Source organism: Triturus cristatus, chromosome 4_2, assembly GCF_964204655.1.
Source record: "Triturus cristatus chromosome 4_2, aTriCri1.1, whole genome shotgun sequence".
In the NCBI taxonomy this organism is placed as follows: domain Eukaryota; kingdom Metazoa; phylum Chordata; class Amphibia; order Caudata; family Salamandridae; genus Triturus; species Triturus cristatus.
In genome coordinates, this window is record NC_140586.1 from 818,835,247 (window position 1) to 818,861,752 (window position 26,506).

The window sequence follows — 26,506 nt, forward strand, 5'->3', positions numbered from 1 at the left end:
TTCTTATTGGCTTAATTCATACTTGTAATCCTGTGCTTTCTTATCTTAATAAAAATTATTTAACAACAATAGAATATTGGGGATATTTGTGCAATACTCTTATGATAGACTGACTGTTGTGTTTTTTTTAAAAACTTGAATTAAATGTATGAATTTTATATAAGTGTATAATTGTTTTTTTAACGAATGATTCTTTTGAACACGTTTTCTGTAATTGTCTATTGGGTCCGTCTTAAGACTATTATTGAGGAACGTTTGTGTGTGGAAGTAGTGGAGTGTGGTACAATCGCATGTATGAATTTCTCCAAGAGATTTACTTTGTTGATATACAGAAAAGATAATAGCCAGCTTAAGGCCATATGTCTGATCCCTATCTCATAGAGGCGCTCAAGCAGCTTAAGGTGGGGCACGGTGTCAGGTGCCGCTGTGAGGTCCGGCAGTATGAGCATGGCTTTGCCTCCAGTGTCTAGGGTGCTCTGATACCGCTCCACCACTTCAAGAAGAGCGGACTTCTTGCTAAAGTAGGGGCGGAAACCGGTTTGAGTGAAGTGGAGTATTCCTTTGTCTTGCAGACAACTGGAGAGTTGATGGTTAACTTCCTTCTCCAGGATCTTGTAGAGAGCAGGGAGAAGGGAGATGGGACTATAGTTTGCTACTTGCATTGGGTCTGCTGAAGTTTATTTTAGGAGCAATAGCACTTTGGCCCTTTTCCAAACTAATGGAACCACCTCTTTTGCTAGCGAGGTGTTAAATATGTGGTTCACAGTGGTGTTGATAGAAGGTGCCACCATCTGTAGTACTGCAATAGGGCAGGAGTCAAGGTGGGAGCCAGATTTTAAGCTCTTTAGGGCAGCGAGAGACTTAGAGGGAGAGCTGGAAGTGAATGCATCTAAGGAAGCATATGTAAGAGGAGGTGCTGGTACCCTGCATACCCTGCTCTGTGATTTGGTCAGTGGAGCTCTATTTTGGAATCTGTTTTGAATGGTCTTGATTGTTTCGTGGAAGAACGTGTCCAGTTCGTCACACCACCCTGCGGTTGGGGTGCAGGCTCTAGAGATGACAAGGGGTGGAGCAAGGAATCAGGGCTTTTGAAGAATTCCTTTGCTTTGTTGTTCTATTAAGGAATGGCTATTCCTGCCCTCAATGCGACTGGCAACTAAAATCTCCATTACAGGCAAATGTAACTACCACCACCTCTGAAATTAGGGAAAGGGATAGGGAGTTCTCTGCAGCTTTGATTAAAGTTTGTTCTGTGCAAAAACATGATGCTAACATTTTCGACTTCCTGAGTGAAGACAAGTCAGATACATTGTTTATGACCAAAACATGGCTATCTGAGTCATCCAATCCTACTTTAGCCACCGCCATTCCTTGAGGCTATAAAATCTATAGGAAGGACCTTCTTGGGGAAGAGTAGGCGGAGTAACTATAAGGAAGATTACGACTGTATGCCTAGCCTTATTGAGGAACTTGAAGGTGGGGAAGTGCTGGGCTTCCACCTCTCACTGTCACCCCACCAAGCGGTTGCCGGGGTACTAATTCACAGACCCCCAGTCCTTGCAGGACCATTCCTTAAATGTTTGGGAATGCCCTCTCTCACTGGGCCCTAAGATTTGCACACTTTATCGTATTGGGAGATCTTAAACTGCATATGGAAAAAGTAGAAAACAGTGAGGTAGCCTTACTGTTAGATATGTTATACCATGAGGTTTACTTAACTGCTACATCTAGGCACTGCCATAGTTCTGGAATGTTTGTAAGTAAGCAAGACCCAGATCCGGTCACTTTGCTCTTGGGGTAACTTTGTCAGTTTCTCCTGGACAGGCACAGGGACTCCATTGCACTGTTACTTATAACAATACGTTTTAAAGTTATTTCTCGTTGTAGGACTACATTACTTTAGTTAGGTGGGTCATTTGCCTGGCTGTACACCTTCTAGTGTCTTGTGATGAGGAACCGAAGGAAAATGACAACAACGCCTTCACATTCTAGTGGTGTGCCTGACAATATCCTGTTCATTCAGGAGTGCCACACTGCACAGCAGAGGCTTGCCAGGACTTCATTCTGCTACTTACTACATTTCATTGCTCCAGGTATTGACTTGTATTGATACATTCTATTAGGCTCCCAACACCCAGCCAAGCAGTGCAAGACTCATGATGACAGTCCACCAGTGGTCAAAGATTGAGCAGTCATCAGCCTGCTCACTACAGCTCACTTTCAAGGAATCCACACACTCAAGACCCAAAAACCTGAGAATAGGCACCAGCAGGCATCGCATAGATATTGGCCGACAGCGAGTCACTCGCGCTTGGAGTGTCCGGAATGTTCCGATGTTGCAGATTTACTGGAATGCCAGTACTGAAGAATGTTAATACTGAGTCCAACATTATTTAGGAGAAAAAGTTACCCAACTTTTTTAGTTTCGGATAATAGTACAAAATGTAGCTCTAGTATGATGCAAAAAATTTTAATGCACATGGTATAAAGCGAGTAAGGACTGCTTTGTATAATGCTGAAAGCAACGGTGTGGTGGAGCGTGCCAATCGTTTTCTGACTGGCACAAACCAGTTGGCTGTAAGTGCTAGAAAGAATGTAAAAGATGCAGTGGATGGAATGTTGTGGGCCTGCCGTACCATGCAGAGCAGTGTGGGGGTTTAACTCTGGTGAGAGGCAGAGAAGCATAGACGATGTTGTTGGAACAACAGATTGGCGAGAGCAGGAATACAGTGGGGAGAGAGAATGTATGTATGTAAGCAGGCACAGTGTGAGGTCAGTGTGGGTAGCTTTGCTCCGGGACAGCAGAGGGGACTCTGTCCTGCTGCTACTTGCTTAATAAAAGAAGTAATATCTCTGTGTTGGATTACATTACTTGAATATGCCTGGGCAGCTTTGCTGTCCTTTGAAAGCCCAGGTATTCTCGACTACCTGCTCACGGATGGCTAGTCTTGACTCCCTATGAAAGTAATGATAGTTTGAAAGCATGGAATGCCTTGGATCCTGTGAAAGCATGGAATGCCTTGGATCCTGTAAAAGCATGGGATGCCTTGGATCCTGTGAAAGCATGGGATGCCTTGGATCCTGTGAAAGCATGGGATGCCTTGGATCCTGTGAAAGCATGGAATGCCTTGGATCCTGTAAAAGCATGGGATGCCTTGGATCCTGTGAAAGCATGGAATGCCTTGGATCATGTGAAAGCATGGGATGCCTTGGATCCTGTGAAAGCATGGAATGCCTTGGATCCTGTGAAAGCATGGGATGCCTTGGATCCTGTGAAAGCATGGAATGCCTTGGATCCTGTGAAAGCATGGAATGCCTTGGATCCTGTGAAAGCATGGAATGCCTGCCTTGGATCCTGTGAAAGCATGGGATGCCTTGGATCCTGTGAAAGCATTCATTCCTGTGAAAGCATGGGATGTCTTGGATCATGTGAAAGCATGGAATGCCTTGGATCCTGTGAAAGCATGGGATGCCTTGGATCCTGTGAAAGCATGGGATGCCTTGGATCCTGTGAAAGCATGGAATGCCTTGGATCCTGTGAAAGCATGGGATGCCTTGGATCCTGTGAAAGCATGGAATGCCTTGGATCCTGTGAAAGCATGGAATGCCTTGGATCCTGTGAAAGCATGGAATGCCTTGAATCCTGTGAAAGCATGGAATGTCTTGGATCCTGTGAAAGCATGGAATGCCTTGGATCCTGTGAAAGCATGGAATGCCTTGGCTTTTGTGAAAGCATGGAATGCCTTGGATCCTGTGAAAGCATGGAATGTCTTGGATCCTGTGAAAGCATGGAATGCCTTGGATCCTGTGAAAGCATGGAATGCCTTGGCTTTTGTGAAAGCATGCATAGTCTTCATGGGTGTTAGGCCAACCCATATATATTTTTGGTTTCAATCACATCACTTTGAAAATAAATATATGTTGACCTCATCATGTTAGTTATCCCTGCTTTCATCAACCGCAAAATCATCATCCCAGAGATAACGCAAAACCATATTTCCATTGGGTGCCCCAGTGTATCTGTTGTCCTGTGATATTAGGAAGCCAGTATCTGTTGCTGTTGGGGGGGAGGGGGAGCGCCCCCTAAATGGAGTCCCGTTCTGCTGGTCTCTTATCTATCTTTTCCCCAGAGTGGAGGTCAACATCAAGGAAATTAAACCTAGTCTGCAGCAAGGGGTGCACTCTAATTATTTGTTGATTTACTTGCAGTTTTATGTAGTGCAAACCAGACCTAAAAAGAAGAGAGCACTTTACGAAGTATCAATTTGCGTAATACAAGCGAGGAAATGGAAAAAAATAATATTGTAGATACAGAGAAACAGCTTTGATGAGGTACTGCAGATAACACCACAGTGACCACTGCGAGAGACAATCCTGGTGGAGATAAACGAAATAAGAATATCAACGGAAGTGCAGGGAAACTAATTAGAGAAAATGGTTCTGGTGTCAGATTCAAAAAGATCATCCCAGAGGACCCTTTACAGGGAGGAATGTCTTTGGAATAATACGGTTTTTACTGCCTTTGTGACAGATCCATGAGATGTGATTGTCCTGGGGCTGGTGGGATTGAAATCTTGGCCTTTGTTGTGCTTTCGGAGATGGATTGTCTTATGTGTAGTTGCAATGAATGGAGAACCTTGTTCCTGTTCTGGAATGTTTATTATTAATTGTAAGGGGGACCCTTGAAGGGTGGCTTGGGGGAGGTTCGGCTGCATATTGGTGGGGCAGGTGTATCTTGAATACGCTCGCGTCTCCTGATCCTGCTTGTGGACGGCTGCTGTCACCGAAGGGAGTGCCTCAGATCCTCTTGCTCGAAGGCAGGAGTTTAAGTGAGTCTGAACACCACCAATACAGGCGGCTGCTCGAGAGAGCCAGTTGCAAAGCAAACTAGTCAAGAGCTCCAGTATGTAGCACTTTCTAGGTGATGAAGGCTACTTTACGAAAGCTTCTAGCTGCTAGACAGACCCACTTGAGATGATAGGAACAGCATTAGGTGACCATATGTTCTTGCTCTGGTGGCCAGCCAGGCAGCAGCCGGCGGAGCAGCTTTCTGAAAAGTCAGATCGTTCAAATCCACACCAGTTGTTGCGTTCCAAGCAACCTTTATGGTGCAGTACTGTCTCGAACATCCTTACACTCTGCTAGCCAACTCCAGTTGCCATCAAATGTCCTGTCCAAGAACTAGGACCCCAGGTCGAACATTCCACATTCTCCTGCAAGCCGGCGCTACTCTCTGAGAGGGGATGGCTGGATCTTAGGGATGCATTTGAGCTGGGAGTTGAAAAAGTGCACATTTTATCGTTCATAAGACGTGTGATCGGCTATAAACAAATGTTTGTCCAGCTATCTTCCCAGTGAAAGTGGAGTGTATGCGTCACTTTGGTCCACAGTGATCCCACATTCCACCTCCAGAGCAAGCCGGGCGTCATATCCCTGAACGGTTCTCCTTTCCATCCATGTCTTAGCTTTAATGTAGTGCATATGTGTCTCCTCGTAGGTAGTTCTTTAACACAATGCATTATTTTAACAGCCTCAAAATCTAGGCTTTTAGTACTTAAACATAAAGATATTGTATAATTTGCTGCTCAGCTGCTTCCAGTGGACTTTTCTGTGTTTGGTCAAGCTTTAACAAAACAGTGTCTTAAAACCTGATATACGGTTTCCCGAACAGTAGAGCGCGGCTGGTTGGAGCATGTTTGCCAGGGGTCTTTTCGGTTCAGTGTACGGCCCTGCTGGTGCCCGATTTAGCGAGTTCATCAGTTTCGAAGCTCAAGTTGACAATCACTAATTCAATTTCTTTTTTATTAAAGGTTTGCTTGGATAGAAACGTATTTTTAAATAATTCCTGCAACTTCAAAATAAGCGCTAATGCTCTGCCCTTGTAGGGAGAAGAAGTATGCTTTATCTCGGCCCAAAATATGTCTGCAATATGCTATGGCTCAGCCCTCGCTCCGAGCCACCATAGGCTCACTTCTTTTGTTGACAATAAATCAACAGCCGCTCTAGCCTCATTGAAGTCACAGCAGAGGTGGAGGGGGGCGTAACTCACATGGAGTTATCGAAGGATTCAGCAGGATTATACAGAATTGCGTGAGAAGAGTAATCCTGCGTTTAGTGCTATTTCTTAGTGCAAAAATGCCCTCTTGGTTCCAAAATGGATGCAGGGATACATTTTGCGCTGAGAACGAGCACTAGATGCAACAGAACACGGATAGTGAGTGCAAGCAGCTGCCCGCTCACTAAATCTGCTCTTGAGGCAGGATTTCTCCCCAACTTACTCCCAGCATTTAGCGCTATTTTCTTAGTGCAAAATTCACCATTGCATCTAAAATGGACTCAAGGTTGTATTTTGTGCTTGGAAAAAGCACTAAATGCAGCGGAACACGAATATCAGGAACTCTAAAGCAATTGCTTTATTATCAGTAATTCCATGTAAAGAGTAGAAAGAGAATTGCCAAAATTACTCTGATTACTCTGGCATAGTTAAGATTCTGCCCATGCCTAACTGAGGGGTTGATTTGCTCAAATGCAGTCACTGCACCTAAAGTTCTCCTCCTCACTGCCATGCCAGCAGTTGCAGTGTACAACAGAGTGGGTCTGGTTTTTAGTCAAATGCTTGCACGTCTCATGTAATTGAGTGATCCCTAAATGTTTAGTAATTTCATGCCCGATACCTTACTTTGCATCCTTTGAGAAAACATTGTAAGGGTAGGACCCCAGTGTAGATTAGACATATTAGACCATCCACGAATAAGTGTACCGATGGTTTAGCTTTTAAGGACCACAGGACTTGCACTTTTTTTTAACCAAATTTTAGAATTTTATCTTTATTAATAATAATCACTAGATGGATTGTGGTGTTTAGTGCGCCAACTGTTAATTCGTCTTTAAAAAATAGTGTTTGGCCTATAAGGATAAAATTGTCTGCCGACATTAATAGAAAAAGCTAATGTGTTGCCAAGATCTTCTGGAGAACATTCTCCCCATTTCAAGGGACCGGCGGATCTGCTCATCATAGATTGAATAAGTTCAGCCTTGCTTTCGATCACTGTTAGTCACTGTGTGCCTTGTGCTGGCTCCGCCATGGTCTACGGCTGGCAGATCTGCTCAGCATAGACTGAATAAGGTAGAAGACAGTGCTCAGCCTTGCTTTCGACCACTGTTAGTCACTGTGTGCCTTGTGCTGGCCTTGCCGTTGTTTAGGTCTGGCAGATCTGCTCAGCATAGATTGAATAAGGTAGGAGACGGCGCTCAGCCTTGCTTTAGACCATTGTTAGTCACTGTTTGCTTTGTGCTGGCTCTGCCGTTGTTTAGGTCTGGCAGATCTGCTCAGCATAGATTGAATAAGGTAGGAGACAGTGCTCAGCCTTGCTTTCGACCACTGTTAGTCACTGTGTGCCTTGTGCTGTCTCCACCATGGTCTACGGCTGGCAGATCTGCTCAGCATAGATTGCATAAGGTAGGAGACAGTGCTCAGCCTTGCATCAGATCATTGTTAGTCACTGTGTGCCTTCTGCTGTCTCCGCCATGGTCTACGGCTGGCAGATCTGCTCAGCATGATTGAATAAGGTAGAAGACAGCGCTCAGCCTTGCTTTAGACCATTGTTAGTCACTGTTTGCTTTGCGCTGGCTCCACCTTTGTCCAGGTCTACCGTTGCCCAAGTTACTTGATGCTAGCTCTGAATTAATGAGCGACGGCTACTTTCGATCCCCCGTTTTGATAGCATCAACCCCAAGAGATCCCTGCTCACCTTGTCAAAGGCACTATTATAATCCACTAGGCAAAAATATAAATTTTATCTGGATAGATATACTTAGAAGCCAGATAGTATTGTCCGGCTGTTCTGTTGTCCACTGTGCACAAGTGTTGCCTTCAAATCCGCTTCTTCTATGATAAAACGTCTGTCTCAACTATCAGGCAATCACATGCTTCAGCGACAGCTATGCTAGTAGGTTGCCCTCACAATCAAAGAGTGCCTTCATACGAAGGTTCACTGGATTTGGGTTTGCATCCTTTTTGTGATGAGATGAGGTAAGCACCAGACCATGTTTAAGGCATTTTGCCTGTAAGCATTGTGCCTTGGTAAAGAGGATGTAATTGGCCTGCCCAGAACTATGTTTAATTTCAGCTCTGTCGCAGGTGGTGTGTTAGCCAGGGTGCCCCCTCTCCCGGTTGAAGGGCATCTTCTGGGAGTTACTGGCTGAAGAGCACCTAAGAGGCATTCAGTTACCTCTCTCAGTCCTACTGAGCTAAGGCAGCACTGGTCACGGATTAAAGAATTGAGGCCACTTCTGTTGCAGAAATATGTAGGGCGTCCACCTGAGCTTTCCCGCATGCCTTTTGTAAGTGTAGCTCACTGATATATATATCCTATGGCCTGGAAGTTCTCTGCAACCTTTCTTGCTCGTAGTCTAGTCTGACATAACCAGTGCCCCCCCACCCAACAGCAGTTTGGGGGGCTGCAGAATCAGAGTTCAAAGTTTGGAAAGGACAGAGACCAGAGTAAAAGAGTTAGGAAATGCTTTTCCTTTTATAGTGAATGTGGTAAAGTTGTACCTTCTTCGCGGCAATCATTGTAGCCAAACACCCTCACTGAGGCCAAGCTGTCCTCCATTCACACATGGCCAGACAAACGTGTATACAGGGCTACCTGGTGACATACAGGAAGATCATTCCTAGTTGGAGCAACGTCTTGCCCCTTAACGGACGCACTGCTAAGTCCTTTGAAAAAAGGTTTCTTCATTTTTCAATTTTCAACACTGTTTATTGTCAAGTAACTTCAATGATATGAACGATTCAAAACTTGGTTAAACAATCACATGTGAGACCGTCCATGTATTACAAACACTTCAATTGTTGCAGATTGCCTATTCAAGCCTTTTCTTTTTGCAACACGACGTATACATTTAAAAACATCCTCAGTAGTATTTCTAATGCATTTCGGGCATTTTCTTCGCCCTTCATCAGGGATTCACTACAAATTTTCAAAAACAACAGCGTTAAACCGTGAAATACAACCTGAGTAATAGCCCTCAATACAATGTGCCTCCATGTTTTATGCCCTGTGTTGCTACTCGCCCGTACTTAACGTTTTCCCTCTAATTACATGGTTCCATCTTAAAAACTAAATACAATTCTCCATCCTGTGACTCAACCCTTCAACAACATACTTTCTCCATACCTGCTTTTGATAACCTTCCAGCCACGTTTCCTTCCTTCCTTTCTCCAATGTGCAAACCTCTTCCTTTCCACCTATCGCCCTTTTCACTACATTCGCCGTCTCGCCACCCTCTCAATTCCACCAGTCCCCTTCCTTCATAAACCTTCCTCACTACTAATCCCAGAATGCCCTACTACAACTTCCCCATACCTTGATGCTTTGTATATGTATGCTAAACCATGCTTCTTTTGAAGAAAACTCTTCTACATATTGCCCCGCCCACCCTAAGATGTCAAACACACGTTAAATATGACATTTAGGCACGTTGAAATATGAAAATAACACATTTGTTACGAAAGGTGTATATATTTGCGACGTTCGTAATTTGTGAGGTGTAGCTCACGGACATCCGTACAATTCTTCAAAAAGTCCAGATCTTTTAGTGAGGTGTCTAAGCGTCTCACATGTGAATTTTATTAGTTTTTCAAAGTTCCATGGGTAGAACGTGTCTTAAAAGGCCAATGCAAACAAGCTACGCAAGAGTGACGAAATGCACACCACTTTCTGTCTAGTTTTTTTAATGATTACAAAAATTAATCGTTTTGCGTGCAGCCCACGCAAAACGATTAATTTTTGGAATCATTAAAAAAACTGGACAGAAAGTGGTGTGCATTTCGTCACTCTTGCGCAGCTTGGCGTATAGGAAGAGCCAGGTCCTGGAGGAGGCCTGGGACCCCTCCTGGCATCTTTGCCGAAAGGTTTTTTGGGTCCTGACTGTAGTGTATTGACCCAAGACAATTTGTAAAGAGAAATTACCATGAAGCCAGGAATTCTCAAGTGTGTGGTGACATTAACTTGTTTCCTAGTGTAAATGTGGATAGTATACTTGTGCATGCGTTTCTTTTGTTGGTTCCTGTAGCTTTGCGTGACGAATTTTGGCTACGTCGTAGCGCTTGTTTCTTTATGCAGGGTGTGCTTAGAAGACACAAAACAGGCTTCGGAAAGCAGCGCAGCGCTTTACAGGGCGTCCTCTCTCCTATTGTGACTGTGGGGCGTGCAAAGACGTCTTTCCATGTATCATAGCTCATGCGCGCCCCCTGCCGTTTTACTGTGTTAAGCACTTATTATTAAGCCGTCTGTATCCAATGCGTGCTTCTTCCTGTGCTCGTGCTCGCGCCCGCCCTCACTGTTCCTAAATTAGCCACCATTTCCGTATTTCGCCCCTGAAATTCTGTGAATTCCACGAATAAAAGTTTCACCAGCGCTGTCAGTTTGAGACATTTCCCAGCTGATCTTCCGATCCTATCTCTTTCAACCTTCTTTGCGTGTTTATTTATTGTTCCTCGTATAAGAATCCGGAACACGTCGCGATAAAGTGCTATTACGCCCTACGGAAACAGCAGATTCTTGCTCCCTCCGGTCCCCAGCGACTCCTCGAGAGCTCCGGTCCCGCGCCCTTTGACAGCCCTCTGGGCTGCTCGTATTCACGATCCCAGGACCCGTGAACATCCTGTTCCGGCCTCTTGCGCACCCTCAAGCACCAGTACTGCACATTGCCCGCTGAAACCTCCGTAACGAGTTCATCATCCTCAGCTCCTAGTCCGACTCCTTTCGGACCACGCCTAAGATTCCCCTGCGTGACCTTCACGTACCTTCCACGAGCTCCAGGCACCCATCGAGTTGCTTGTCAGGCTCCTTGACACTTCCTATCAGGCAACAGTACATACTATAGTCCTGATGATGATCCCGTAATATTGAGAGCTAGGGATCGAAACGTCGACCTTTGTATCAAACAGCACAAGTTAACCACTGTGTAAAAACTAGTGTGTTGTTTGTTGGTATGAGCTTACGTAGTACTGCCATGTAATTGTAAGCCTCCTTTTGCTCTTGTTCCAACCACTCTCCTTGCCTGTTTTCCTTGTGTCTATACTCTCTAGTCTTTTACCTTTACGCTCGGTACAGGATTGTGCCGTTTGCTACCCCTGTTGTGCTCTGTATTCCGTCCATCATTGTTTACCTCGATTAAATAAATATTCCTCTGTCCGGCTGGACATTGGACAACCATCCATAGCGCTCACTGTAGTCTATGTTGAAATATTTACACTATTTCCTCCTATGCCAAGGACCTTTGTTATTTAAGATAAAGTGCTTTACAGCATCCTTCCAAGGAAACAGAACACTCACAATTTTAGGATTCTGACCGTGCAGCAGGAGTGGAAAAGAAACAAGGTGGGTGAAAATAATATACCTGTGAAGCTCGACAGGTGCCCGGGAGTCGGACCTGCAGAACTACCAATGCATTCATTAATGGAAGGCTGAGGAGTCTTTCGGGTGTTTTACCTGAGACCATCACATGGGACGGCGAGAAGGTTGGAGAGAGTGATGGCGTCCAAGGCACTGTAAAATGTATGTAGTGCTTAATCCTCCTGGCGAGGCTGCGAAGCGCACCATTTCACATAACTTTCCGGATGTTCTTATCAGAGTTAATTGTTGTTGTTTGTAATGATGCATGTATGAGAAGTGTGTGAGAGTTATGTGCTCTAATACTGGTACCAGATTGTCCGTTAAGACAAGAACACTCATGGCCAGGCTGACTGGAGCAAGAGGAAGTTGTCTGCCTTGAAAGAAGGGCAGTCTGTTGGCACTATAAGAAGCTGCCTACGAGGGATTACCTAATCTGTTTTCAGGTTGGCGGGGATGCTTCAGTGTGCACTCATCGAAGGGTTGCACTTTAGACCTAACCCTTGGGAGCCCAGCCTGTTTCTGCAACAGGAAGCGTGACCTATGGGCTGCGATGCCTCCTATGCGGCTTTTGAAAGGAAACTAGAGGGTGCAGAAGGGAGCTGGCTGCGGTTCTCAAGCCCTCTGACCTCGGCTGGCCTGAGCACCAGGCAGCATCGCTCCTGCGAGATAGTTTAATTAGTCTAGGGCAGAAGCGACAGGAATTTTTGCATGAAGTCTGTGCAGCGGGAGGGCGACCCGTGGGATCACAGCGGGAGAGAGTGCGTGTTACCAGTTCTTATGCATCTGATGAAGGGACTTGATGGGTTAGAAACAGGCTTGCACTCCTTCTGGGAGGAAGTGCGGGCTGACCGACTGTCCCCGCAGGGGACCCTCATAAGAAGGCAGCCCCTTTAGTGCCACAAGATGGCACACTGGGCAGTCTAGTGTTTTCAGAGACCCCGGTGGGGGTCCCCCTGCACGTCATTTCCGGCCGGTGGGGGGTCGGGGAAAGGTATATTGTCCTCCCCCGCACCCCTGATGGCCTCTTTGTTCCCTCGCCCGACGCCAACTGGGGGATCGCGCTTTCTGCCTTTTGCATTACGGCTGGAGATTTTTCAAAAAGTAGTCCCGAAACAAAGTCCACAGTGACCGCTGCGTATGTTCAACAGTGTTTGGGGCGGTCTCTTGGGCAGGGCCGGAAGAGGCATGACTTTATGCATGCCTTGCCAAATGCTGAGAGCGCAAAATGGAGCGACGACTGTTGCAGCCAATGGCAAGCCTGTCGGCGGGCAGAAGCCCCTGATGTACATACACCATGTCTCAGTTGGAGAAATCGCATGCGCGCCATCTGAGAGCCGAGACCTAATGATGTTGAAAAATGAGATAAGATAAAAATAATCAACAAATGAAATAAAACTTATAAATTAAATTTTATGTTGTTGTCCTTGGAGGGCAAACAGCCTTTACAACAAGGTAAATGCATCGCATGACTTTGCCTCTAATTTTTTAGCGTACATTTTTTACCGCGATTATGCATTTATATCGCATGCCAATACCACGCATTTAAGGTAAGTTGGGTGGTGTGGGGGGTCTCCCCCCACAAATACATTGTTTTTAAATATAAAAACAATGCGTGGTATAGGCATGCAATGTAAATGCATAATCGCGGTAAAAACATGCACGCTAAAAAATTAGAGGCAAAGGCATGCAATGCATTTACCAGCGTTTTACCGTCTTGCAACCTCTTGGAGTAGCTGTTGGTCGAGACATAGGGCACTGTGAGCCATTATTGAAGCAATACAGCTCAAGTAGGAATTCTAGTATCATATCATCCCATAAAGAACAGGGCCAGTACTGATTTGTCAAAGATGGGTCTTTTCTAGAGTGGCACAGTAGGTGAAAAACGGTGGATTGGAATGCGACTTAGAGCAATTGCCAGAGGAATAGACTGTTTGCAAGCATTCTTCCCATCACCTTTTGTGTGTTTAGCACTATTGAATTTTTCATGGCATGTGAAGTGACATAAGCATCCACACTGTCCTAGTTTGTACAGCTCCACTGTACAACCCTTTGGTTCCGAGTGCTGCAAATATGAGAACTGCAGATAACGGAACACAGAGATGTTTACTGGCCATGACACCTCTGGTGGTTTGGCGCTTGTCGACTGCCAGTGCTCCCGTTCTGCCTCATTGTATCTGTTTAATCTGCCAGCCTCATTACTGGAACAGAACGGTAGGTGAAGGATTGAATCCATGCCAGGCCTGGCCCAGTGATGTCTGCACAAACTTATAACTTTTCTTTAGTCGAATTCCATGATCAGCTGCATCCTAGGCTGCAGGTAGGTCAAGAAGTGCTGTGGCCAGGTCCTCGTCTGCGTCCAGGGAGAGGAGGGCCTCTTGTCGGTGGTGGATAAGCCAGATTCATGTCTCACAAGAGGCTTCTCTGACTGGATCATACGTATTGGCGGGTAGTTGGTTGCCGGATTCCTAATCTCTACTGATGTTCTTTTTGGGAGGGGGCTGTGATGACATGTTTCAGAGAATCGGATTTGGTCCTCTTCGAAGGGATGCTGCTATCATGCTTGATGTCGATAGTGGGTGAGGAGTGGGTTTGTTTAGTGCATGCATCTGGTCATGGTTCTACCGGTACGTTGTTTTTTGAGTTCTTTTTCAGGACCTCTGTGTTTGGCAAAGGTCTGATTGTGGTGAAGGGGAATTGAATCGGAATTTGGGGCCTGAGACAGGAGTGTTATGGTCCTAAACATTTGAAGGATGGAGGCGTGGATGTTTTTTTTGACTAGAAGTCTTCCAGAAGGTCCTCCGTGTCTTGTGGGACACAGAGGTTGTTCCTCGAGGCATCTGGGTTAGACAACTTCTCGAAAAACACAAAGATCAATTTTGTTTTGTTGTGGACTTCACTAATGCATGATGTGCAGGGGGCCATTGTGACACTCTTGATGGCTTCATCGCTGCCTCCTTGCGACTTGCAGTGGAATGTGTCCTCTTGATTCAATGACTTATGCCAGTGGTATTCTAAGTTTGGAAAAGATCAGTGGGCGTGGCCGATGAGGATGGGCTAGTATGGAGACTGCCTCAGGCCTTACAGTGACTGCAGAGTAATCTATATAAGTTTGTTCTCCGAAGTCAAAGTAAACCACAGTTATATATTGTAAAGGTCTTTATATAACACTACCCTGGTCCATAACAAATTGCAGGTGAAAATAAGTAAAACAGCAGCACAGGAGATTGTTAGCAATTTAAACAGGCTATAAAGACCTAGCATATTACCAAGGACCAACACAAGTCTGTACTTGACTTTCTGTGTCTCTGCTAGAAATTCAAATCATCAAATCCCCTCAGCCTCTCCTTAGGTCAGTGATGGTGAGAGCACTCTTAATAGAGTAAGTGTTTAGAGTTCATATGCAGGATCCTTGGCTAACCGGACATAGGTCTCCAGTAGAAGGTGCCCCTGGAGAAGTAGGCGATAGTTATTGCTCCTGCTAAAATCTGATACCCCAGGTCAGTGACAAAAAGCATATATGGCAGGTGCTCTGATTTTAAATAGGGATAACGTGGTTTTTGATTGTTTGTGGACAGAGTCTGCATGACCCGGTATTTTCCAAGTATTTTCACCTGGTATTTCAGCAATTTTTTGCCTAGGGAAAATTGTGAACCACTTGTAATTGCGACCCCTGATCAAACCGGTGTATGCACAGGGTTCTTTCATTATCAAGACGCTCGTAATCGAGGCCATAGTGGCCCCTGGAATAAATTGTCCGTCCACTGAGCTACCAAAAGTGAATGATTTTACGTACTTTTTGAAAAATGTCTTTTACACCTCCGTAGCATGTTTGATAAAAGCATATGCATAGTAAAGGTTTCTGTGGCCCCTACATTAAAGCCTAATCTCGGTACCTGGCGCACCCCACACCCGGCCCCCAACCCTTCTAAAAAAAAAAAATACCCTTCCCCTACCCTAAAACTCTATTCCAACGCAACCCCCTCTGGTCCCCAGCCCTTCCTCTGTCCTAAACCCTACCTACCCCTGCGTGACCTCAACCAGCCCTTTCCTACCCTAAACCACTACCCCCTGCGTGACCACCAACTGGCCCCCAGCCCTTTCCCCTACCCTAAAACACTACCCCTGCGTGACCCCTATCCCTTTCCCCAAGCCTAAACCCTGAAACACTAACTACCCTTGCCCCTAAAATATTCGCCCCCCCAGGCCCAATCCCCCTTAACTCTCTCCTCGTGGTTTGTGCAGTGCAGGCAGCTCATTTGAGGGGGGCGGTGCACATCGTTGTGAGGAAGCCAAAGAGTCTCACTGTTTCCTCTAACAACGTAGATCACCTACCAACACAGCGTTTCTACGATTGCGCCTATATTTTTATACAACACATATGCTTTTACCATACATACATTTACAACAAAATTCGTTGGAAAGGCATGCGTGGTAAAAGCATATACTTAGTAAAAAAATGCATAGTAAAGTCTACACTTTGTAACGACGCATGCGTTGTAATGGCATGCAGGGAAACAGCTGCGTTGCAATGGCTGTTTCCCGGCGCAATTCCATGGCACGCTTTCAAAAAACATTGCTGAATACAGGCAATGGCAACAGTTATTAAGGTTATCCCATAGTCCTATATCATGTATGCACGCAAGTCAAAAATATCATGAATGAACAAAACATGCTGCAACCGTTGCATACTCCCCCGCCAGGGCGCAAAGATCACAGATCATAGGCTCATCAATGGTGATAATTCACAGCTCCTGCTCCCTGTGAACACTCAGGCCCAGATTTACTAAGACTATGCATCATGTTTGTGTAACTTGTTAAAGCAAACCTGATGCGAAGCCCACTGAGGGGTTTACAAACCTACTCAAATCAAGATTTGTGTTAGATTGTAGCCTAAAGCATTGCAATGCTACGCAGTGCGCGGCATTGCATTACGTTGCGTCAGTGGGCCGATCCCTGGGGGGTCCATTCCCAAGCAAACACCAAGGGGTTTTGACGCACACCCATCTACAAAGAATTGTAGACAGGGATTTGTGCCAAAACCCTGCGCCTCATTGAGGTAGGTGCAACGAGGAGAAATTTTTCATATCTCTCGTTTTCCCTTTTTGCATGTGTGTTGCATTCTACAGTACATGTATAAAGAGGGTAAGGCCTTAAAGTATAGTTATTGTACACGAAGGTACCCCTTTCAGCTCAAACATGATACTTACCACAACACAGACACCTTTGCTCTATGACACAAATGTGTCTGCATTGGCGCATGGCAGCCAAAGCACGCAAGAGCAGGTAGAGAGCAGAATAGCGCCACATCTTAGTAGATCTGTACTGGTCTACCCTCTCCTGATCGCGCAACTCTGTGCAGCACCTTAACTCGCTTCACTGCATAGTGTGCTTTCTTTGTAAATTTAGCCCTAATTTGGTAGATCTGACGGCCAGAATTGGTTTCCTGGGTTTGACTGTGGCTGGCCGGTCACGATCAGTGTAGGAGTTCCAGAAAAGGGTACCCCGCACTGCTGCGGGATCTGCTGGTCCTGGGGGGTTCGTTTTGGTGGCATTCTACTTGACGTCAAACTCGTCTACGTTGACGTTTTTCTAATGTCTGATTGGGATTGGTTGTGACTCACTTCTGCTGTGGCTATGAGGCTATATTTTAAGTTTGAAAGTTATGTGGAGACCAAAGAATATATGTAAAATATATATTTTTTTGTTCTTTTTCAGGTTTACAAAAATTCAGAACACCAAGATGACCATGCGACGGGACGGAATCAACTCCCTGAAATATCGTGTGGTTCATTTTGCAAAGAGCCCTATGTACACGAACATCACAGTGGATATTGGCAAACCACCTCCCCGGCCAGCGAGAGGATAGCCCTGGCTGTTGCCCCTCGTTTTTCTTTCTAAAAGACCTTCATCAATGCAGCAGAGATCCAGCTCTCCCACTTTTTCATCCGGGTGCCCGTATTACCATCATTAACCTACGCGATGAGGCCACAGTCTCCTATATTGAACGCAACCTTGAGGCCACCAAGTGTCCCCGCACATTCAGAGTACAATGAACGAGCAGTGGGTGGGGGGGGGGGTATTACCACTTTCTGCTCAATCGGTCTTCCCTCCACTTAAGAGCCAGGGTCACAGCCCACATCCCAATCCCACCAGCCCAGACACTATCATATATGAAAGACACTACCTCTCCCTGTGTGTTGGTGGTGAAGGCAGAGGCCTGTTGATACCCTTCTCCGAGTTGTGTCCTTGCAAAAAAGTTATCAAAACTCATGTGAGGGTCAATTGGTTAGTTTTTTAAACCTGAAAGAATTTTCTATAATTCCATTGTGATGGTGTCATGTGAGCCAGGCATTTTTGTTTGAAAATATTAATCAAACTGCACCGCAAAGCACTGAGCAAAAGAATGGTGAATTCCTCGATTCAATGTTTTTTTGCTTTGATTTTTATGTAGCTGAAGACAAACCATGATCTTGGAGTATTGTTATTGGATTGGGCGCATCTGTCCTTGCTCAAAAAGAGACTGACTTTCTACCCTAGTTTGCAGTAACTCCTGTCTTTGGGTGGTGTTTTAACAGAACCTTAGTGGTTCCTCAAAAGGGCGGCCATTGTTACCAGAGCACATTTGACACTTGATGTCCAATTCGGATTAATCTTGTGTTCTGATGTCACCAGCCTTACGATGTGCCCTGATTTGTATGTGCTGAGCAGGTAGTGATACAATTTTAATATTTTCAAGATGAGCATTTGATTTTACTCCCAGTTATAGACCAACAAAGCAAAGGAATAGGAAAAGTATAAGGTCTCAGAGGCGAGAATCTGGCCTGCAGTGGTCGTCAGGAGGGAGCCCTCAGTGGATGGTAAATCCATGAAGGCTTCTTCGAGATCTGTGCCCAACATTGGATTTGGTTTGACTAGATTTTATAAAGCACGCACTTATCCAAGGGGCGTGGCGCTGCCAAGGTAGGAACCCAATTTGTAACTGGAAGAGGTAAGTTTGTAAAGTCTTCGAGCATTTAAAAGATTTGATTGCGCACGGCCCCATCTCTTCACTGTGTCATATAATGTTAAAATCCAAGTAGAAGCAACTCTGCAAAAAATGCAGAGCTCGTTCGATCAGGGTTTTGAATGTTTCTCTAAAGAGTTTAAGAATGCGTCGATGGGGCTTGTCTCCATTCACACTGTTCGACAAGGGTCCTCTGGCAAGGGGGCATTAAAAGTAGACCGGGAGCTCTTTTAAAAACTGGTCTCTCGCTTTACCTGTGCCTCAATAGCTCCCTCTCACACACCATCTGGTGGGTCTTCCAAAGCTGCTACTCAAAGACAGACCACATGCCATGAGCAGTGGAATAATCTCATGCGTTCCCCGGGTGCCAGGGAAAGAGAGTAACAAGGGTGGATCTTGCCACTGCTACTCAATCAGCTAAAGTCTCCTAGGGATGACCTGCCACCAGACTGCTGCATGTCCTCTGGGGCGGGGCTCAGGACACAACCAGTCTGACCATAGAAAGAGGGGACGGAAGGGGTAATTGCGCACGGAGAGGAAAAGGATAATCGGAGTTTAGGCAATGGTCCTCCTGTTCACTTTAAAGTTGAGACACCATCTACTTTGCTCACAGGAATTTCTTTTATAAGATCCCCAGGATGTGCCTGGATTTATCTCTGCGCATTGATGAAGTTCTAATATTGCTTCTTCCACTCAACGGGGGGATTGTGCAAATCACATACAGACATTCTCTGTCTCCAGCAACAGTAGGAGAAAGCCCTTTACCACAGAAACGTCTACGCATGTGATCCCAGACTTTGCACACGTTACAAAAAGACCTCAGAGCTTTACTAGCCCCAGCAGCTGACATTAGAAACTATGCCTTTATGGACTGATACAGCAAATCAGCGAATCATGAGCGGCCATCTTGTACGTCACCGCAAGTGGGCAGATGAAAAAGAAGAAACTGACTGGGGGATACGGATGAAATCAAGGTCTTGAGATTTTGATATATCCCCTCTTGGGGTTTCTGTGGAGGCCTTCAGGAGACATTTTTATTTTCATGGACCTACATTTTATTCCGTGGCAGCGCAGAAGATGGGTTCGAGATTGAAACCATGACCATGAATATCTGATGTTGTCAGTAACATCTGCCAAATGTGTTCTCAAAATTCAGAAGAAAAGGGGGAAGACTGACTTGTTGGGTCAATTTGTTGGAGAATTTTTGTTTTTATATATAATTGTATATATCTATGTACACAGTTTATTGCTCTGATGCCTTTTAGTATTTTTGTCAGTGAAAGGTACCGACTCCTGGAGAGCGTTGCATCCTAAGTGCAAAACAGAGAACGTATGGGCCTCCTTGTTACGGAGTCCCTATTTTTCATTTTGTTGAGACTTTATCTGCATGTCCAGTTCAAAGAACTTTTTCTCTTTCTATATTTTTTTATTTCTTTGTTTGAATATGCTGGAAGAGACCCACTATATGTATTTTATAGTATTGATTTGATTTTAGCACAAAACAGGCTAGGGATGTCATTTCTTCTACATTGGTGCTGGCAGATTGATTTAAGATGCTCCCTTGGCTATCAATTGCTGGATTATCTGATACTTAACTTCCTCTGAATGTTTTGTTCTCGTATTCCCTATATTCACAAATTCTTTTAATAAGTCAGTCAAGTGCTGTACAGTGAGAGGCAGCAATTATTTATTTTCACCGTAAGAATGCATCTGTGCCTACACGACAGAGAACACACTTCATCATCACAGAACCAGTGATGTGGATTGACTGGAATAAAAAGGCAAATGTAAGGTGCGAAAAAAACGTGGCAGCCATCTTGAAAAAGCAGTGTTTCTGTAATGTACCTACTGTGTCTCCTAGTCTGTTCGTTTGTATTATTGGTGTCTAATGAGATGTTTGGGTGTCAACCAACTTCTTCAAACCATGGTTGAAAAGTATTTGGTTTATACCATTGTGAGAATGTGTTTCAATTTCTTATGGTCACTAAACAGTAGGCACATATGTTTCATTTAGGACTCTGTCACCATCTAATTCTTCGTGTCATGAATAGGTGTTAGTACCTTTCTTCTGAGAGATGCTGACACGCCCATCCTGTTTGTTTTATGGCATTTGCATCAAAGTTGGGCACCACAATGAGAACAACATTTCTTCTCCTCATTCTTTATAAAAAGGTTTATTTTGTATTTTAAGATTAAATTGGCTATCAAGGGCCTCATGTAGGTAGCGTACCAGTTACCACTTCTTAAATACCGAGCCGTACCGACTCGGTATTTAAGAAGTGGTAACTCGTATGTAGGTAATGAGTCGGTAATTTTTACCGATTCGTTACTAGTCGGTGATTACCGAATCGGTATTTACCGATTCGGTAATGAGGCATACCTTCCCATTGATGGGAAGGTATGCCTCATTACCGAATCGGTAAATACCGATTCGGTAATGGGGGGAACACATACAAGGGTGGCAGGGTGTCACATTGACACCCTGTTGCACCCCTGTTTCGGCCATGTGTGCACATGTGGCACACATACATGCCCTAAGGGCATGTATGTATGCCACATTGCACACAGCTACGCGCGTAAAAATGCATTTACACATACATTCATTATTTACCACCAACTATAAGTTGGTGGTAAATACCGACTCATAAACACACACACACACTCCCCCTACATCTCGATTTTGCTTTCGGAATTTACCGAATCGGTAAAATTACCGATTCGGAAAAGTTACCGATTCGGTAACATTACCGATTCGGTATTATTACCGAATCGGTAATTTTACCGATTCGGTAAATTCCGAAAGCAAAATATGTCCCCCTACATACCAATGGCCAAAATACCGGTCGGTAACGGTATTATTACCGAAAATCGGCCGTTACCGACCGGTATTTGGCTTCCTACATGAGGCCCCAAATATCTTAACACCCTTTTAAATAATGATAGAAGTTATTGAGCAAGAGAAAAATTCCTGGACATTTTTACTTGTTCAATGATAATTTGTTTTCTTCTGTTCACACTCTGTTTGCCATGAACTGGAACTAACACATGTACGATTTGCTTACCTACACCCATTAGCTTATTTTTACCTGCTTTGAATCTCATATTTCTTGTAATATACCTTCATAGTGAAGGCACTACCATCCACATGTCAAGGGTTAGTCAAACATTTATCCATAAAAGCAGTGAATAAGGAGTGTCCCTAAAACATGGAAAGCATGCCTGATTCAAGGCAAAAACGGCTGGTGCAAGATCTCCACTGCAGGTCAAACACGTAGACTGAATCAAGGTGGACGTCATTATATTTGAGAAGAAGGGAGTAGAGAATGCTGCCTTATGGGATGGAAGGGATTGGGAAGTGACGTCCTGGGGACCAGGTCACTCTTTTCTTCCCTTAAACCGCGTGTCCCCTCTCAGGAGCTATGGGGCACATGCATCAAGCCATTTTGTGATCGCAAACAGCACGATTCGCAAAAAGCGGCCGTTTGCGATCGCAAAATAGCCTTTTGTGATGTATGTAACTTTTGGGCAATTCGCAATTTAGGTAATTGCAAATTTTTGCGATTCCCCGAATTGCGAATGCAAAAAGGGAATCGCAATTTGCGATTCCCTAATGCAGATGCAAGAAGCCGTTCCTAAATGCACACTGTCCATTTAGGAAATGCTAATTACCATCAACTTCAAGTTGATGGTAATATGTGCATACTTTGAAAAATGCACAAAAATGCATTTTTCAAAGTGTCATGTAGCGCACACAAGCATTTGTGTGCTTTGCATGTGCACACTTGCATTTTTCTTGGTGTGCTTCAGGAGGGCCTTAGGTCCCCGGGTAGCCTTGGCTTTGCATTTGCTATTTGCGATTACCAATTTGGTAATCGCAATTAGCGACTGCAATACCTTTCATTCCTATAAGCCTTTAGACCCATAGGAATGAATGGAGTTACATTACCTAATTGCAATTCTCTATTTACTGAATCGCTATTAGGTAATGCCAAGAAATCGCAATTTTTTTTTGCGATTTCTACGTGCATAGTATTTTGCGATTCCCAAATAGCGAATTGGTAAAATTCGCTATTTGGGAAACGCAAAATGCAGGCTAGATGCATGTGACCCTTAATACCCCACATGGTCTGCATCTGCTGCTGCCTGATGTATCTTTGATGCATTCTGGTTGATTCCTCTGTAGATTACTGGTTACTCCGTGCAAAATTACTGCTGGTGTCACATTTCATGGCCTGTTCACAGGTGCTCTGCAGGCCTATATGGAATTTATCACGCCAATACAATCTGACACCTCTGGGTTTGGAATTTCTCAGGTGCAACCACATCTCATGAGACACATCATGCAAACTATAATGCTTATCACACACAATTATATATGTCCTGCATTTTTCATCTGTTGAATTTTAGCTGGCTTGGTCTATCAAAATATATGGGGAGTGCAAACCTTATCACACTTGGTTATTATCAGATGTGATAAACAACGCACCCCTTATAATTGTGATCTATGCAGAACTAGTCGTTTGCAGAGGGGTTGCAATTTCACAGGCCACTCATAAATAGGCCCAAAGGCTTTTGAAGTCCAGTTTGGTGCTCCAGAGATCCAAAGTAGTGTCTAGATCATGGGTACTCACAAACTTTCTCTCGGGGGCCAAATTTACAGTGTGGTTTGTGGCTGGGGGCAGGGGCAGTGGGGAAGGGGGCGGGGCTAGAGCAAAAAAAAAACTATGACAATGAGGTTGAACACAGGCCCCTGCAGCCACCAGCCCCGGCTTACACACATCTCTCTCTATCTATCTATCTCTCTCTGTCTCCCTTCCTCTCTCTCTGTCTCCCTCCCTCTCTCCCTGTCTCCTCCCTCTCTCCGTCTGTCTCCTCCCTCTCTCAGTCTGTCTCCCTCTGTCTCCCTCGCTCCCTCTGTCTCACTCACTCTGTTTGTCTCCCTCTCTCTCTCTGTCTCCCTCCCTCTCTCTGTCTCCCTCCCTCTCCCTCCTTCCCTCTCTCTGTCTCCCTCCCTCTCTATCTCCCTCTCTCTCCCCCTCTGTCTCCCTCCCTCTCTTTCTCCCTCCCTCTCTGTCTCCCCCTTCTGTCTTCCTCCCTCTGTTGCACTCTGTCTTCCTCCCGCTGTCACCTCACCCGCTGCTCTCACTCCCTGCTGCCCTCCGTCACCTCACCCTGCTGTCCTGTCAACCGCTGTCACCTCACCCCGCGCTGAGACGGGAGCCGACGCACCCGAGTACTTCACAGGTCTTTTAAAGACCATTCACTTGTTAATGAGGCTTTGTTGTATTTCACCTCTTCTTAGCGCCCCTGCATCTCCACTCAATCAGAGTGGAGATGCAGGGGCGCTAAGAAGAGTTGAAATACAACAAAGCCTCATTAACAAGTGAATATGCTTTAAAAGAATCGCCCGGCCCCCATAGTTCTGCGCTGCTGCAACCTGCGATCCAAAAAAACACAGGTATGATGTCTGCAAGGTCCGCGGGCCGCCAAGGAAGGCTTGCAGGGCCGCTGGCGGCCCGTGGGACGTACTATGAGTACCCGTGGTCTAGATGATCTTAGACTAGCTTACTTCTGGCCATCTGGAAGTGAACAATTAAAGTTCAGCAGGTCTTTCTGGGGGTTACAAGATGTTTACTGGTTGCCAAATGACCTTTTGTTTCTATACATATTAGTGTGCTCTTTGGGGCACACACAATGACTAGAAAGCTTAATAATTAGACATATTGAACTTGCCCAACTGTCTCTAAAGCCTCCCACAAGTCAATTTCCAAAAATATTAAAAGAGATTCATCACATTATATGGGGTCTGGTTCGACAACACTTGGAGGTCCATTGGTGGCTTCCACTTGCACTGCTATAGCAAAGTAGTCCAAGAAATTATCTGGCCCTGGCTGATTTCCTCCTTTGGTGCTCTTCTACACCCAGAGGTTGATTGGTTCCTGGATGGTTTCTTCCTTTAGTGCTCTTTTGTTGGTTGATCCCAGGGTTGACAAGTTCAACTCCATTGAAAAATATCCTTGGATCTTCTCACTTGTTTACAAGTTTTAATCAGTTGGAAGCTTTTTCTGCTGGCAGGCAGAAATCTCAAACAGATCAAGAAGGCGGTGCGAGTGACAGGTGCTGCAAGTCTGTTTGATACCCTTCCTAGCCTCTAAGAACCATACCTGAGTTAGAGTGCATAGGGCCTTATGTATTAAAGTCTTTTACATATTCTCTGTCTATGGGAAATGCGTTTATACATAAGGGCTGTTGTGTCTTACACGTCTGTCACTGGTTCCTGGTACTCCCAGTGGACCAGCTTCTTATCACATGCATGGATGCTCACCAACAAGCGTCCACATGGGTATTAATATAGGCATAGGTCACTATTGCTGTCCCTGTTTTATAATGGGATTTGATGCATTCATTATTAGCGAGGTCTTTATTTGTGGATTGAAAAGGATTTAAAGAATATTAGTGCTATATATTTGTTTGGACTCTTGCACATAATGCTCAGAGAACCAGATATGTTCCTTGATTAATCTCTTTTTAGATGACACATTAGCTATGCCTCTTCCTTTGAATTTGCCTTACAGATAGTCACCTTTTTTACACGCCTTGGGCCTCATTTACTACTTCTTTACTACACCATTGACCAGAACCGACGGCTGTGCATCACTCGCTCACACAGATCCTGCAGCAATAATAGCCCTTATCAAGGAGGCCTTGGTAAGCTGCTATATTTACGATCACCATAAAACCAGACGCCACGCACTTTTTTGCCCTGAAGAAGTTCATTGCTATGAACGAAACGCGTTGGCTGACAACTGTTCACATTTGGATTTTCATAATAATAGACTGTGATACTTACTGTAAACAACTTCCTTCACACATTTAAAGGTGGTGCACCACTCCACCCTTGGGCTCAGTATCTCTCTGCATTGCAGTTAGCACCAAATAACGGCTGGTGCTGGAGTAGTTTGTGCACACCAAACCTAATTGACTATCAACCACCATACTAAGGGAACACCATAGGGGAAGTGCGGTCAGTGTGTCCGTCGTTGTTCACCACTGCAATCTACTTCTTTGATCAGGGCAGCGCCGTAAGGCTTCTTGCTGCGCTGACCTGCGTCAAAAGGAAAGGGCAGAAATAGGGGCCATTCATGTCCTTTCTGCCTGCGCCAGCGCTTAAATTGCTGCCTTGCGCCAATGCAGGCATCCATGCACCATGGTGCAAGGGTGTCTGTGTAGTTGGCACGATTGTTTTTGTGCAGTAAGGGACACCTTCCTGCACAAAAACAATCAATTGAGGCGTTTTCCTCTTTTCATGTGTGCTACAGAATGCATAGAAAGAGGACAAAATGAGGAGAAATAACGTTTTTTCCCCTCATTGCGCCTCACCTGAGGAGGTGAAAGTTTTGATGCATTACCAGGTTTGCAGATTCTTGTAAATCTGGGAATGTCAAAACTCATTGGTGTTGCGTGGGATTACCCGCCGCAACGCCCATGGAACTCCTCCTTAAAGTAGAGTAGGGCATTCACAGCTTTGCAGTGTGGCTTTGCGTCGCCTCATAGATATGATTGAGAGGCCTGCACCACCAGAGCTTCATAAAAAGTGTCGCTCTGGCGGAGCAGGCCTCTTGTAAATGAGGACCCTAGTTTTTGTTTCTAGGTTGATGCTTTCAGTAGTTTACTGATATATTGTGTCAAGTTTCCTGAGATGCTGGGCCCAGGGCTAAATCATCCCTTCTCTGCTAGCACTAAAGTGCTGATGAACATATCACCCTGGTCTTCCCCGGTCTACTCATCTTAGTTGCTTCCTTTCTCTTCCCGACCCTCACTAGCCTTGGCACTTTAGATGCAGTAAGCAGGATTGGATACCAGTGCACCCTTCTAGATCCCAACTCAAGCCAGACCAAAGTTGTGGAAAAATTGTTAGAAGTGTAAAAACGATGTCTTTGGCAGTGCCATTTCTCAGGAGGAAACAAGCTTATTTAATCACACTGAACAGCATAAGCCCTCAAGGCTGGTTCAAGAAAGGCATTTTATCTCTTGACCGAATGGCATTAATGTAGATGCACAAATAAGACACTATTTCAGACCACGACAAGTTTAATTC

At 45.0% G+C, this 26,506-nt stretch overlaps 1 protein-coding gene across 1 annotated transcript in view; it reads left to right on the forward strand.

The window, feature by feature from the left end:
• The window catches only part of B4GALT2 (beta-1,4-galactosyltransferase 2), an 897,966-nt gene extending 876,874 nt beyond the window's left edge, over positions 1-21,092 (forward strand). Inside the window, exon 7 of the mRNA XM_085602769.1 lies at positions 17,121-21,092. Coding sequence (XP_085458895.1) covers positions 17,121-17,271 — 151 coding nt within the window. The 3' untranslated portion in view covers positions 17,272-21,092. The remainder of the gene's footprint in view (positions 1-17,120) is intronic.
• Positions 21,093-26,506: the final 5,414 nt, after the last annotated feature.